Below are 16902 nucleotides of genomic sequence, written 5' to 3'. Positions count from 1 at the left end.
ATTAATAAAATATTTTATAAATACATTAACAAGAAACTTTTCTGTTATATACTATTATTTATTAATTGTAATATAGAATTTTTATAATAAAAAAAATAAAGATTTCATTATTACTCATATAATATTTAATAAATATTATATAATCAATGCATATATAGAATCTGAAGAAAAAAATACAAAGAAAAAAATCCAATTACAAGTATATGCATTTTTTTTCAAAGTTGAACCCATTTACTTTTCATTCTAAAGTCATTAATATTATGGTATTTTATTAATATTTATTTATATTCTGCCTAAAATATAAATATTTACTTCATGAATTCCCATGCGTACGTTAATGAAAAATGAGAATTTGAAAACAAAAATATTAACCATAGATCTAAAATTAAATAGATCTAACGACATATACTAACTTTTCCACAGTGGAAAACATGTTTAAGTCTCTCGCCATAGGTGTGGTAATACCAACAAGTTCGACCTAGGTGAAATTTTTAATATAAAAGGAACAAATAAATACTCAAATAAAAAATATTCAAGATTATTATCAAAATGATACAAACAAGATTTTGCCATTAAGAAATCAGTTATATGTTGGCTAATTTATCTATTTTTTTATTTTTATTATTTTTTTTATTGAGAAATTTCATTGTCCATTGGCCAATTTCTTTTTTGTTATTTTATTTGGAATTTCGTTTTTTTTAGTTTATTGTTATTTTTATAAATATATATTTTATATTTAATTAATTGAAGTAATAATAATATTTTAAATAAAACATTCAAATAATTTACTGTTTTTTATGTTTATTTTTTTTGTTTTTTAAATTTAAAGATTTTCAATTTTAAGAAATTTGAAATGTTAGTGTTTAAAGTTTTTCTCTAGGATCACTTTTGGCATGTTTTTGGTCATGTTTATGATTTATTTTTTCTGTGAACAATTTCACATTTCGGTAGTTTTTTTAAATGAATCCAGCGATACAATTTTCATACTTGAATTAGCCTAATTAAAGTCAATTTTAAAATTAAGTTTAGTTGTTTGAAAAAATTATTTTACTAACTATAATGTACTTTAAAAAATATTATTATCAAAATAAATTAACATTTTTCTCTTCTAAAAAAACAATAAACTACAAATTAAAATGAATATTTATATTCTAATTTGACCGTAAATGAAACACAGATATAATAATTAAGAATGTTAATATTTAAAAAAAAATACATGAAAATAAGAAAAAGAAAAGGAAATTATAAGAAAATAACAGTAGAGAAATCGGTGAACTGGCAACTAATATTTTTTTGAATGGAGAAAAAAATAAAAATAAAAATATTAAAGAGAGAAATAAGTGAATGGGTAACCCATCTGTGGATGGTGAATAGTATTTGTATGAGTTTGGTAAATAATGTTCAACATGTTTTATTTGAGTATTTATTCGTTTATTTTATATTGAAATGGTTAAAAATCCACTTCTCTCTGCAATCTGGTGGAAAGTCTCTCTACTGCTAGTTTTTACTGCATGCAGTTTTCTGCTTTCTTCATCACCTTTTCTCTCTCTAAATTAATTTGTTAATTGTTGTATAATAAATTATTACCAGCTTTGTAATTAATTATAAGAGTAACCTTGATAGACCCTAGCTAGTACGTGTTCACTCTTTTGAATTTACAAATGCTTTGAGTTAAAGTCTGGAAGTGGTGGAAATGAATGGCTTTAGAGAGGCTTCAAGAAACTTAAAGATATCAACCACTTAATAAATAATATTCCAACGTGTTGTATCGATTATATATGTGTTCAGAAACTACTGTGTCAATAATATTTCAAGTATGATATTTGGACACTTCATAATTTTATACATATCATCAATACTTATTATTTATTTATTTTTCTCTCAATCTTTCTTTTTTTCTTATCACATCATATCACTAAATATTGTCATTTTTCTCTCTCTCTCTTCTTCTCATAGAGTTCAGTGGGTAGGTGTCTAAGAATTGTTTTTGTATTCTATGGAAACTATAATTTTGAAGACAAAAAGATGTTAGTTGCATAAGATATATATAAAAAAAAATATTTATTGAAAACAAATAATCATTTAAATAAATCTCAGTACCTTCTTCTTATTATTATTATACATTTTCATTTAATACAATATGTTTGTCTAAATTATATATACGTCTTTTTTTGGATTTGGTAAATTTCATTAGATGCATATGGGTATTGAATTTGATTGCATTTACAAATATTCAATTTATGACAGCTTTTAATTGACATGTGTGGCGGGCTTGAATTTTTTCTTTCTTTAAGGCAAAATTCAGTATTTATATGCATTCGTTATATATTCAAGCGTGGTTATTCATACATAAAATCTAAAGGCTTCACAAGTTTATGTTTTGTAGTATTTCATCAAAGGATAAGGATTCATGAAGACAAAATTCAAATTTATTGTTTTAATGAAGAGAAATGATAATTTTGCTTGTGATAATTTTAATTTTTGCCAAGGTTGTGTAATTTAAATAAAATACAAGATACTAACTTCACGTAGATTATTAATAAAAAAAAAACTTTACATACTTTTAAACTAGGAATAAGTGGTGGAACAAATTGTTTTAACACGTGGTAAGTCATTTGTAGATGAGAAGTAATTGCTCTACCACTTGCACGATTGCGTGTGTATGAATAAGATTTTAAACTTTTATTTCATTAAATAATTTATATTTTATATAGAATTATAATGATTTAATTTATTAAATTAATTTTTTAATACATATATTAATTTTATAAATTTTTTAAAAGGTTAAAAAATATTTGATACTTTATTAAAATTAACTTATAAAATATTTTTAAAATTATCTATTAATTTAAATTAATGAAATAAAGTATTAAATAATTTTTATAAATTTACAGATTTGATCTATATCTTAAAAAAGTTTAATTTAATGATTGAATTATTGAAATTTAATATAAAATATGAATTATTAAGTGGAGTGAGTCTTGTAAGTCAACCAAGACTCACTCTTAAAATAAGTAGATCTCTTTCGTATATATGAGTCAAATCCACTAACACTACGTGTAAGTCTAAAAATTTTACATTAAATCTTATATCTCCAATAATTTTTTTGTATGATGAAATTGAATCAATCAAACTGCTAAATTATGTGATATTATATTCAAGATTATGTATATCAAATTTCACATAATTCAAAAATTATTTAATAATTCATCACATTTTTTTATTTTAACGTATAATATGATATTTAAAATATGTGTAAATATCCAATTTTAGGTAACATATCTAGAAAATTTCTAGATATGTTACCCAAAACTCTCACACACACACGCACACGTGTTCTACATAAATTTCAACAATCCGTTTAAAGTTTTTAATACATAAATCAAATCTGCAAATTTTTAAAAAATTTGAAAACCATTTGATATTTCATTTCATTAATTAAAATCAATGTATAAAATGACCTTATAATTATCCATTAATTTAAATTAATAAAATAAAGTATTAAATGATTTTTAAATCTTTGAAAATTTTGCAAACTTGATCTATGAAATACAGTTAACAGTAAATTAAGGATAAAAAAGTATATCTATAAGTAATTTTTAATTTATCATATTGTATCTTATCATATATCTTGGTCACCAAATAAGGCTTAAATGTATTACATTATATTTTATTTTATGTACATTCAAAGTAAAATACATAAATGCACAAAAATTAATATAATATCTTTAAATATTTTTTTCTATAGCATTAATTATTTAATTAATTTAATAATATTTATATTTAACTTTGATAATACTATAAAATAGTATATTGTTGATATATATTCATAAAATTAATAAATATAATAATATAATAGAGGAAAAAATGTATTTACATCCCTTAAGATTTTTTTAAATGACACATATTTTTTATCTAGTTTTTAAGTGAATGGTAACCTCTTTTATTTATTTATATAAGTAACACATATAATTCTTTATATAAGATAATATAATTTGTGTACTATTAAGAGAAAAATAAATTATTAACGTAAATGTACAATCGAACGAGAATTGCTCTCTTACTCAACCTTAAGTCTCAAATTATATTATAAATATAATGTATTGTAATTTTAAAAACATACTAAATTCAAGGAATAATTTCAAAGGATAAATTAAAAAATTATTATTTTTTAAAATTAAAGAATAATTAAAACTTTTATTAAAAAATATAAAATATCATATATAATTTATAAACGAAAGATAAATGCATATATGAATTGATTTTTCATTTTTTTTTCACATTAACCAATGATATTATTACAAAGAAAATGAGTTCTTTGTAAAAAATCAGAAGAGAAATATATATCATTTAGACTTTATAGAATGTGAGTATAATTTTTCATGTAATAAAATAATAAAAAGTACAAAAGAAGAAGAAAAAAACACAATTAAAATTAGATGCATTCTTTTTTCAAAGTTGCATCCGTTGATTTCCTCTAGAGCCATTAATATTACAGTAATCGACTAATATAAAATTAATATGTTTTCCAAAAATTGTATTTCCCTTCATCAAAAATTGTGCATGTACACACATAGAATAAAAAAATAAAAAAATACTGGTGAAGAAAAAAAATGATTATAAAAATGAATACATCTGAGAAACATTTTATTGTTGACGAAACACAAACACAGATGAGAAGGTGAAGGTGTGTCGTATTAGGCTAGCTAGAGTCCACTGCACGAGTTTCAACTTTGATTCATATTCCAATCTAAGTTGTAGTATTTAACATTTTTATTTCATTTATTATCCAATAATATGTGAATATCTATCTTCATTTATAATATTTTTTAATCATTTTTTAATTAAGAGATAATTCCTTTATAACGAGTCAGGAGTGTAAAATAATATTTTTAGTTTTCACTTGAAGTACAAAATTCAATTTAAATTCTAATTTTTAATAAGAAACATAGCTTAAGTTAATAATTTTTTTTTATAATAATCCTTATTTATTAATATTGTATATACGTCTTATGATATATTTTAATTTTTTTATTTGAATATTGCGTTTCTCTTATTAAGCTCTTGTATTTGGGGTGATTCAACAGCGAATGAAAAAGAAAATGAGTGATCATTAAGTAATTTAAAAAATAATATATATATATATATATATATATATATATATATATATATATTTATTTATTTATTTATTTATTTGTGTGTGTGTGATTTGTGAAGAAATTGTGATGAAACCTCTTTGAATCAATACATAGACAACATCACCCTAAAAATGTAATTATTTAAATAATATATTTTTACATAAAAATTTAATTCTATAAAATAAAATTTTAAAATATTTTTTTCTTCTATTTCTCATCTAATTTCACTTTAATAAACAACAATAAATTTCACATTATTTCTCACCTATTTTCTAGCAAATCAACTTTTTTTTTCTGGTACTTTCAATTGTTCTCCTCAACCAAATAAAGCATTAAAACAGTACCAAAGTTATATATATATATATATATATATATATATATATATATATATAACTTTTGTATATTTAACTTTGGTAATAGTAAGAGATATTTCATTTATTAAATTTAAAGAATTTAATATACAAGAAAAATCTATTAATACAAATCTATATATATTTAAAATATAACATTATAGTAAATTCTCAAAGCAGTAAAATAAATATAATATTTAATGATATTAGTATAATATTTTATAAATATATGAAAAAAAGAGGTAGATTTTTCCTTGTGTATATTTAAAAAATAAATAAAAATATAATATACTATTTACAAAAAAGTAAAAAAAATAAAATGATTTCTTTTTTATATAATATTTATTAATTTATTTAGTGCATATTATATATAATTTACTATAGTAATATAAATATACATTATTATATATTAGGAATATGTAAATATACATTTTTCTGATACATTATTATTTATATATAATATGATATTTAAAGAAATAAAAGGATAAAGTGATTTTTTTCTTGTTTAGTATTGATTAATTTATTTGTACTAAATAAATTAATGGATACTATGTAGGAAAGAAATCACTTTACCTTTTTATTCTTAAAATAAATTTTGTAAAACTGTATAATATTACATAAAGATAAATTATATTTATTCAGATATTATATATAATTAACTATGATAATATTTATATTATAAAATTTATATTTATTAAATGTATTATAATATCATTTATTGATTAAACATAATAAATGTGTGTTTGAAATATGTCAATATGCATTTTTCCTGATGCATTATTAATCATTTTTATCAATTATAATATGATATTTATAAAAGTAAAAATATAAAGTGATTTTTTTACTTGTGTAGCATTGATTAATTTATTTTATTTAGTAAATTAATTAGTACTATATAAGAAAGAAATCACTTCATTTCCAATTTTTTTTAATACAATCATGACTTTAATAAATGCATTACACGATGACAAAATATATTTATTCAGATATTATATATGTGTATACATATATGATTAACTTTGGTATATTTTTTATATTATAAAATAGTTTATTTATTAAATGTATTATAATATTATTTATTAACTATAATAAAGTATGTTAAAAATAATAAAATAAAGTTATTTCATTAATATAATATTAATTAACTTATTAAATAAACACCATATATACTTAATTTCATAATACTATAATATACTATATTTAAAAATAATATACTTATTAAATATTATATTTATACAAAAACAAGGTATATATATATATTAAATTTATTATTTTTATATCGTTACAAAGTAAAAGTAGGAAGAAGAACTTTGGTATTTTAGACAGAATAGAATGATCACACTAATACCATATAGTAATTGATTAAGATATTAATATGTTTCCTAAATTTTATTTTTAGCCTTGGCAATCATATTAGAATCTTCACACAAAAGTGAATACAGCTCAGAAGCATCATTTTATTATCACAAAACATATTAGAATAAGTACTCTGATGCATAAGGCACTATATCGTAACTTTCACACTAATACAGGTCAGAAGCATCATTTTATTATCACAAATCATATTAGACTTTCACTAATCACTATTCATTGTAACTTTCACTCTTTTGAATCGATCCATTTTTGTTTTTGGAATTACAAAAAGATGATTAAATTGTATTAGTTGACGAATGTTTTTTTTTTTGGGTCATATTTTATCGAGAAAAACTTTCAGTCTCATCTCAAATAAAAATTAATTCAAAATAAAATGTATAAGTGAAAATAATATATAAATCAGTTGTGTAGAGTTTTTTTTAAAATAAATTATTATATTAATATTTACGAAATACAAGTCATGTCATAAATACATATATAAAAAGTCTGATAATTTTTTTTAATATTTTCCTACTCTTCTAAATACAATAGCAAGAAAATCTCATCCATTAATTTTTTATTATTATTTGTGGAGTTGTTTTGAAAAAGATCACTACAAACATGTTGAAGGATGGTTCTGGTAGGACCATGGAGTCTCATTATCGTCAAGCCGAAGAAGTTTTATTGATAGTTCCAAGGTTTTCAAGAAACTTAGAGATATCAATCTCTTATTAAATAATATTTGAAAGTGTTGTATCACTAATATTGTTCTATATAATCTTCGGTTTTTCAGTTGTATTGGATGTACATGTGATGTGCAATGGGTTCATAGCTTTTATACATCTTGAGTTCTCAATTTCGATTTCTTTTCTCTTTAAATTTCACAATCTAATTGACATGCATTTCAGCTTTAGAATTTTCTTTATTTAAAGCTAAAACTTGGTATTTATGTGCATTCTAATAATATTCAAGCTTGGATATTCATACATAAAATATAAGGCGCGCTTTGCAAATTTAATGTTCTGTAGTATTGTTTCATCAAATTCAAAGGAGAAGGAATCATAAACACAATATCCAAATTTGTTGCTATTATGGCAAGATAAATGATAATTTTGTTTTTACCTTTTTACTCAGATAGTGTAATATAAAATAAAATATGATATACTACCTGTAATTTGAAATAGTAATCCAAATTTACTGAATTACTGAGATAGGTAAGTGGTGGAGCAATTTGTACTTCCCACTTATGACTTACTTTTTTTAAAAAATAAATTTAAATAGTAATAAAAACTTTAAAAGTATTGAAGTAATATTTCAATCCCATCTATGGCTTAGATTTATATGAGCAATTCAATTATATTCTTTATTAGTCACACAAGTACTCAGAAAAACCATGTCAAATTAAGAAATGGACCTTACGAAACATCCTACCCCTTAGTATTATTAAGTTTCCCAATTGAGTTTCACCAACATTTTTTCTTTACATTTTATCTATTAATATTCGCTTGTTATATTTTATTTGAAGTCCATTTATTTATTAAGTTATATTTGTAATTATATTGTGTATTTTTTTTCCATAAACTTATTTATGGTTGTACTGTACAGTTATTTTATTGTTAATGATAGATGTCATTTGAATTATGTGATTTATTACTAGTTTTATACTATTTTTGTTTTTTAATTATATGTCATCATAAAATTTAAAGAAAAAATAAAACAAATAAAATAAAATATAATTTATAATTTTTTAAATAAGTTTTCAATCCAACAACAAAATAGTTCAAGCTTAACTCAACTCAACATCATTTTTCACTAGAATAAGAGTATACTTAATTGAGTTGACTCATTTTTTACCCTTAGTGAGTAATCATACATACCTTAAATTAATAAATAAAAATAAAAATTTAATAAAAGATAATCATTAAATAAGATATATTATTTATATATTTTTATATTTTTTAATAAATTAAAACCAATGAAAAGAGAATGTATTCGAAAGAGTATTTACTAATGATAAAGAGAGCATTATAAAGTACTGTATTACTAAAAGTCTTCTAAATATAACATACAAAAATTACATAGAAATAGAATTTCTTTTTGCTTTTAATTTGAACATATTGAAAAATATGAATACCTGTGGGCTTTGACCTCAGCCACAACAGGGGAAGCCTATGGCGACAGACAAACTGAGTCACAAAATTAGTGATTTAAGGTTTTCACTCTCTAAAGACATGTGGTCAAAATGGCCTATTGAAACATGGAAATTAGGTACCTAGGTGGCGCTGAATGGTGTAAACAGAAAATTTTGACTTGTTTTCTTTCTCATTCTATTATTTATTCTCCTTGGTCCTGCTATGTACATATGAATCAGTGTAAAGAACAATTTAGAAGTCAATTATGGGTTCTCCAACCCTCAAATTTCTTTCCACTGTCCAAGGCAAGTTAAAGAGTTTGGCCATGATAAACTTGAAAATTTTGTTCACATTTATGTTGTGTGTAGCACTCGAAAAGAAAAGGGTTGCCTTCATCGCCCTTGCATATGCCCTTGCCTGTATGTATGTCACCAAGTTAAATTTTGAAAAGCCAAGGAATATGATCAAAAGTAACTTTATTCAAAGTGAAAACTCTGAATTTGTGCCAATGACACAGAACTGATTCAACTTTAATCAACATGTAGGCCCCACTGTTTAATGCCAAACGCGGAAATACACTAGTTGATAACTGACACGTGCTGAGGTTCCAAATAACAGTCCTATTTATTAGAAGAATTTATTCTTTGTTCCCGAGCCAATCAAGGATGCATCAAATGGGGAAAATACCAACATGCATATATGAGGCATGATTAAGAGAAAGTTACTAAACCTTATGTTGCAGCAGTAGTAACTATTACTCATTTACCTGTGTTACAATTGTCCATTGTACATCTGGGGGAAGTCTAACAAAATCATCAAACTTGGTTCCTATTAGAATTGGAATTGCACTCTGCAAGTGGAATGACATTCCATCAGAAATTTCACCCAAAAATGTCAAATTTTGGATATTATCAAACAGAATATATAGTTCTTATATTATCAATATAATAATGCAGTTACTCTATCCATATGCACTACTTGAAAACTTGGCTCGTTTTTTAAAAAAAGTTTTCGTGTGAAAAGCCATTCGAACGACACTTTAATTTAAACAGGGGCATTCACTTTACGAAATGAAACCAATTCAAGCAATACTACAAAAAAGTACAAACCATGTAAAATGAATTTATGGTACCTGATTCCACTTTCTTGCTTCACTGTACCATCCAACAACACTGCACAAACAGCAATATATAGTAAGTATTTGTACCATCACGTTTCAAGAAAGCCTCCACCGAACTAAGTACACAGATAATACCTCTCGGCCTACCTATTTAGTGTACAACGACTGGTGAGATCGAACATAATCAAAATAGCAACTGCATCTTTGCAAGCCATGGGAATTTGATCCAGGGAACTTTTATCACCTACACACGCCACATAATATTAATCAATTAACTCAAAACAAAAAAGCAAATGTAAAAGTACACTGGGAAGTAAAGTGAAAGGTAAAGTTTAAGCAAAGCACCTGCAACATCCCATATTCTAAACGAAATACGAGCTCCTTGAACAGACAAAGTTTTGTCCATCAGATTCAATCCTTCCATCTGTAGGCTCCTCTTTTCTTGTTCATTCCCTACATACTTGATCTGAAAATCGAAATTCACATAACCCCAAGACAGTTAGACCCTTCAGGAATTCATGAGAAATTATTACCCGACAAATATTTATCAAACTAGCACATAATTGAGTTCTATTAACTCTTTCTTAAAAAGAAAATTTTGAAAATTAGCTCTTAAGAAATTAAAATTATGCATGTAACCCAACATTAAAAAATTGGATTATAAAGTCAAAATTATTTCTTACTTGTACATATTATATTAACCCTTCCACTAGTCGGGAGCAAATAATTCTGGCTAAATTGTTCACGACAGTAGACAACTAGTAGCACAGAACATATGATAATTTCTGGTGTAAAATATTAATAAATTTGTGAAAGAATTGGTAAAGTAAGAAAGTTGCTGACCAGAAAAGTAGTTTTTCCAATATGGCAATCACCCAACAAGCTGATCTTGAGGTTCACCAAATCGGAGTCGGAGTCATAGCCGGTGACGGCGGGGGCGGGGAAGGCGTGGTCAGAGGTGGAGGTAGAGGAGGAAGAGGAGTCGTGGAGGGGTAGTTTCCGGTAGCGAGGTTGGCCCCCGGCGACGGAGCAAACAAGAAGCCTGTTCCATATGAAGCGGAAGAAGTTGCCGACGAAGGAGACCCTTCGGAGGACTTGGACGTGGACGATTTTCCGGCAGAGGTGTGACATGTTTGAGGTGGTTTGGTGAATGATCTTGGCCATGGAGCATGGTTTCTGGGTGAAGCTTCACATAGTAACAAGTTACAAGTTACAAGTAAGAAGCTATCTTGTTGTGGTGCGTTTGGTTTGGTTTGGTTTGGTTTGTGGCTCCCACTGTTTAATATAAAGGACAGTTGACCGGTATTTTTCACTTCGGTTTCCCAAACGTTCCCTAGTGCCGCCTTCTTGGTTTCTTCGTACCCCTCGGCTCTTCTATATCTCTCTTATTTAATACTACGCATTAATATTTAATAAATTTCTTATCCATCTATGTTATATACATTTTTAAAAAATATTAATAACATATTGTTTTTAACATATTATTTTAAACATTTTGTTTAATTAGTTGAAATTCATTACAAATATAAAAAATTGATTGGTCTTTTGTTTTATTTAATGAAAATGAATGTGTTAAGAAAAATATGTTAGAAAGTGTGTTATTAATTCTCCTCTATATTTTAATTAAATATTTCATCTATTTTATTATAATTAATCACTTCTTTTATTATTTATTTTTCTCTTGTTTTTATTTTTACTTAAATAAAATATGTAAAGATATGAAATGTCTCTTTTTTATTAATCAAGTATAACCACATATAAAAGGGTATTTCATGTTTTAGAATCCACTTTTGAAGACAAATATACCTTTAATCAACTATAAATAATAAAAATGTAATCACCGTCTAATATTTTTAAGTTAACAATTATTGATTAATCTATATTTATAAAATGTAATTTTCATTTACGAAACATTGTTTTAACACTTACAAATAGTTATAATTTTAAAAAAAAAACCACTTATTTATTTTATTTTTCAATTGAGACATGTACATAGTGTCTCATTCCCCATAGTGTTTAATAAGATGTTTGAAGTGAAAATTTAATTTTAATTAAAGAATAGTATTAAGAATAATTATGATATTATATTCGAGTTTAGTTTCTCCTAAATTATACTACATTAATATTATGCTAGTTTTAATGAAGATAAATTGAATTTTGTAAGATTTTATTTTTTTTGGGTTCAAGCATGTGGGGAGAAAAAATGTACTACTTTTTAATCTTATATATAAGATTCCAATTTAAAAAAATAAATAACAAAGTTATGGTGATTTTGAAAAAATGTTTATAGACATTTTCTTAGAATGGAAGAAACAAACAGACATAGTTTTCAAAAATTACTTAATTAGATGAGAAGTAATTCAGTAAAAAGAGATGACTATTTCAATAACATCAAGAATACTTTTGGCAAAAAAAATTAGTTTAAATCATTAATAAATTTAGTATTATTAATTAAATAAATTAATTTAAAAAAAATTAAAAATTAGTTGAAAAAGTCATGCATACGAGAACAAATATGGTAAATAATAGAGAAAAAATTATTCAAAGCAACTAGTTTATCAACAAAATCGATGAATATATTATATTTATAATATTGTAGCATAAATTCAAAATTTATACTATTATTTGTACAATACAATTCAATAATAATATTATATTAGTTTTTTTTTTATTTTTTTATCACATTTATATTTTTTATTATTGTATTTTAAACTATTGTATTCATAAAATGGAGTTTAGAATTGAGGTTAAATAATAAAATAGGTAGTTAACAATTTGACTTTGAGGATTTAAGATGATTAACTTATTTAAGTGATAAGAATGAAAGTAACTCCTAATATTATTTTTTATTATTTAAATATTTTAAAATAAAAAATATCTAAAAATTGTAGAGAGAAAAATCGATTATAAACAAATCTATTTTTTTTATATACATGTATAGATATATTAAGTTTCTCTTTCATCTTATACTTTTTTTTTTATTTGTAACATATTATTAATTATATTTATCAATTTTTCTTTCTTTACCTATTTTTTTTCTTACCTTTCCTTCTCTTCTAACTAGGCACTCGAAAATTGGAGTGTAGCTTTATCTTCTTTTTTTTTTTCCCTTTTTTTCTTGTATAAGAAATTGAAAAAATTTATTCTTGAAAATCCAATTCTTTGATATATACGAACACTAGATGTATCTTTGTCGTGCCCGCGTGGTGTTTTAGGATAGGATAAGAAAGAAAACCGTGTGAGGACCACGTGGCGTAATTTTATTTATTCTATAAATCCCCGTGCTTTAAATAATAACATTCATGACTAAAAAAAGTAGGAAATAATTTTATTTTCATATATTCTTGCTGATTATTATTAGCATTCTAGTATTACTTTGAATTGAATGTGCGACGAAAATGATTACATGTATTATTAATGCTATGCTTGTCAGAGGAAAATAAATTAACAGGAATGAAGAAAATATGTGATAATTAATTAGACAAAACATAGATAAAAAATTTATAATTAATTAGCAGAGTATAATTAATTAGATAAAAATTGACTGAAATTTATAATTGTAAAGTATATTTTATATTGTTACTTTCTTTTTATCTATAAAAATAAGATATTTGAACATTTTATATGAAATAAACGTAACAATTGTTATTTTATAATTTATTATTAAATTTAAAATTATATCATTAAAACTAATTATTTATTAAACATTATATATTAAAGTTATAAGGTGATATATATATATATATATATATATAAACTTACAAAAATTATAATTCAACAATTATATCGATAAAATTTATATTTAATATAAAATTATTAAATAATATAATAATCAATAAAAGTTATATCAATATCATACCTTTTTAATATATATAATTTAATTTTGTTTATATATAGTCGAATATAATTAGTATATATATAACATTAAATAATGATTATAAATATTTTTATTTATATAATAAATATAATATATATTAATATATTATTAAAAAATGTATTTACAAACTCGTGTGTGTATATATATATATATTGTTATATGTAACATTTTGTGTAGTGTGTTATCTAATAATAATATTAACATATAAAATATGTCGTTAAATTTTATTTTAAATAAATACTAAAATTATATATAATTATATATAAAATAAATATATCTATATATATTATATTTATAATAACTCTTTTTTATATATTATTATATGTAATATTTTGTGTAATGTGTTATTTAATAATAGTAGTAACATATACAATATGTCGTTAAATTTTATTTTAAATAAATATTAAAATTATATATAATTATATATGAAATAAATATATCTATATATATTATATTTATAATTATATTTTTTCATGTATCATTATATGTAATATTTTGTGTAGTCTATTATTTAATAATAGTAATACATTTAAACATGTCAAATATTTAATAAAATATTTGCTAAAAACATAAACATTTAATATTTATCATGTTAAACACGTCTATTGTTTAATAAAATAGTGACCAATTTAATAAACATTTAATATGTTTGAAGCTTAACGCGTATTTGAATTGGTTTTTCCCAAGTCAATCACAATCATCATAATAAAATTAATTTAAAGATAAAAATAAAATGTTTAGACTTGATTATAACCGGTTTGTAAAAGTGAAGAATAGAGCAATTAGATTTTAGTACTTAACAAGTTAATTTAGACACTAGAAATTGCAATGACATAATGTATGAGGGTACTATTATTAGTCGAAGTGGGTTTAGTTGAACATCAATGTGGTGTTATGATTAATGACAAATTGGAGAATGGTGTTGTGATTGGTGGATCTGAATCTAGTGAACATAAAGGAAAAGGCTGCTACAACCCTGCAAAACCTTCCCTGCAATCGAGGTACACATTAGTATAAAATTAACATACATTATCACATGTGGACACATTATGGTTTCCCAATTGCCATGAATCTCGTTTAATCATTTATAATTTATTTACATTAATAATTAATTATATTTTTTAATTATGTCATATTATTATAAATATTTACTTTTTAATAATAACATGACATAAATACAATTAATTATCGGTATAAAATTTTTACATTAACAGTATATAACTGATTAATTCTTTAAATATTACTCAAATATATATTTATATAGACTGATATAACTTAATGCACCAATCCTAGTTTTTACCTCTGTCTTTTGGTTATATCGAAAGGAACAAATATTAATGTTAATAAAAAAATATAATAATGGAAACTGCCAAGTAAATTTTTTGTATTTTATTTAAATTGCAAATATTTGTTTGAAATGTTAGAAGGGTTCTTCTATAGTCTCGTTCTGGGAAGTTTACATTGATTTTGATTTGGGGAACTAGATAGCAATATTTGGTACTACATGGATAAGTTTGTGGAAATCAATTTCACTTTAGAGAGAATACCGCATCAGATCTAAACCATACATATTAATTTATCATGGTATCTTCGTAATTCCAATTGTTGCCCTAGATGTACCTATATAAGTTTTTTTTCTTCTTCTAATCCAATGGATATAAAGAATAAAGTGATATTTTTAATTGTGACTTCATGGTTAAATTAGATAATTTTGTTTAAAAATTATAAATCTTGAATTTAAACTAATAACTTTTAGAGAGATGTTATTTTTTTATTATCCAACACTAGAATTAATTAGTATAATATTATTTCTATTTTTAATTAATAGAAATTTTTTATAATAGTCACAACAAAATTTAAATTTAAAATTTTGTTTATATCACGCTAACCTCCTTAGTACTAACCTACTCATAGTGATTTTCAGTTTAGTTAATAATTTTGAATTTAAATTTAGTTATATAATTACATTTAATATTTAAATAAAAAATCTGTTGTTCAGCTGAAACAAGGTTTATCTCCCATAAAAGATATATATTTAAGCTAGAGCAATAAAGTATAAAAGACAAAAAGGAATACTAGCTTTTTTTAAGGTGGACCATGTATAAAATTCTAGAGCAAGGTATCCAGGTAAAGTTTTATTGATTAATTAAACCCACCAACCTATCTTCATGTAATATATTTTATATACTTTTAATAGGATTTTATTTGGTTAGTTACATAGATGATGGGGTTTGGATAATGAAATGTAGGGAAAGGAAAGGTTCTCACCAAACTGATTAATTTAAGTATGTAACCACTGCTGATTTATTAACTGAATATAATTCCTCAAAGTTACACGTAACTACGAACACCGAGGCTGATAACTATGAATTAGGGTATAAATTTAAGTGAGGATGAAGTAACTACAACATATGTTTAATTACTAAAGTTTGTGTTAGATCGATGTTGATGTTTAGAAGACGAACACGAACACACGTGTTGGAAGGCAGAGAGAAAGTGAAAAGCACAGGGGTTGGAATTGTGGTAATTGATGTTTATTGTTATTTGATGATGATGGTGCAAGTTTGGTGAAGTTTCAAAGTGGGTTTTGTAAAGTTGGGATGTTTGTCTTCCTAAAATTTAATAATGCGTGTATTGTACGTGAAATGCTTTCGGTGCCTTTGCATTTCATCTTTATACAAATTGCCAATCTTCATTCTTCCACACTTAACCAAGAATCTCAAAACATGCACTCAACAAAATCATAGTATTATTTTTAAGAAATTACAAGCACTCATACATTCAACTATAGTATTATTGGAAAGATAGTTCCTCTACTTCTTATTCAACAATTTACTATATCTCGTAATAGATATGTTTCACACCTCTTGTAACTCGATTGGATGCCATTATCCAAATAACTATAGTCCCCAAGGGATTTTTGAGCTTGTAA

General features: G+C 23.5%; 1 protein-coding gene across 1 annotated transcript; it reads right to left on the bottom strand.

Moving 5' to 3' along the window:
• Positions 1-8842: 8842 nt before the first annotated feature.
• On the bottom strand, positions 8843-11403 carry SGP1 (Ras-related small GTP-binding family protein). Its single transcript, XM_020350572.3, has 6 exons — positions 10937-11403; positions 10439-10559; positions 10241-10337; positions 10106-10145; positions 9740-9823; positions 8843-9390 (listed from the first exon to the last, which is right to left on the bottom strand). The coding sequence occupies exons 1-6, from the start codon at positions 11255-11257 to the stop codon at positions 9226-9228; spliced, it is 828 nt and encodes a 275-aa protein (XP_020206161.1). The 5' UTR covers positions 11258-11403; the 3' UTR covers positions 8843-9225.
• Between the last annotated feature and the right edge of the window lie 5499 nt (positions 11404-16902).

Source organism: Cajanus cajan, chromosome 9, assembly GCF_000230855.2.
Source record: "Cajanus cajan strain Asha chromosome 9, NIPB_CcT2T_4, whole genome shotgun sequence".
Lineage (NCBI taxonomy): Eukaryota > Viridiplantae > Streptophyta > Magnoliopsida > Fabales > Fabaceae > Cajanus > Cajanus cajan.
The sequence above is the reverse complement of the archived record's forward strand: the minus strand, read 5'-3'. Positions and strand labels throughout refer to the sequence as shown.

Coding starts and splice junctions, on each gene's coding strand:
- SGP1 (XM_020350572.3), bottom strand. CDS start 11,257: ATGGCCAAGATCATTCACCAAACCACCTCAAACATGTCACACCTCTGC. Junction 10,338..10,438: donor TAGAATATGGGATGTTGCAG/GTGCTTTGCTTA, acceptor TGGCGTGTGTAG/GTGATAAAAGTTCCCTGGAT. Junction 10,146..10,240: donor AGTCGTTGTACACTAAATAG/GTAGGCCGAGAG, acceptor CTGTTTGTGCAG/TGTTGTTGGATGGTACAGTG.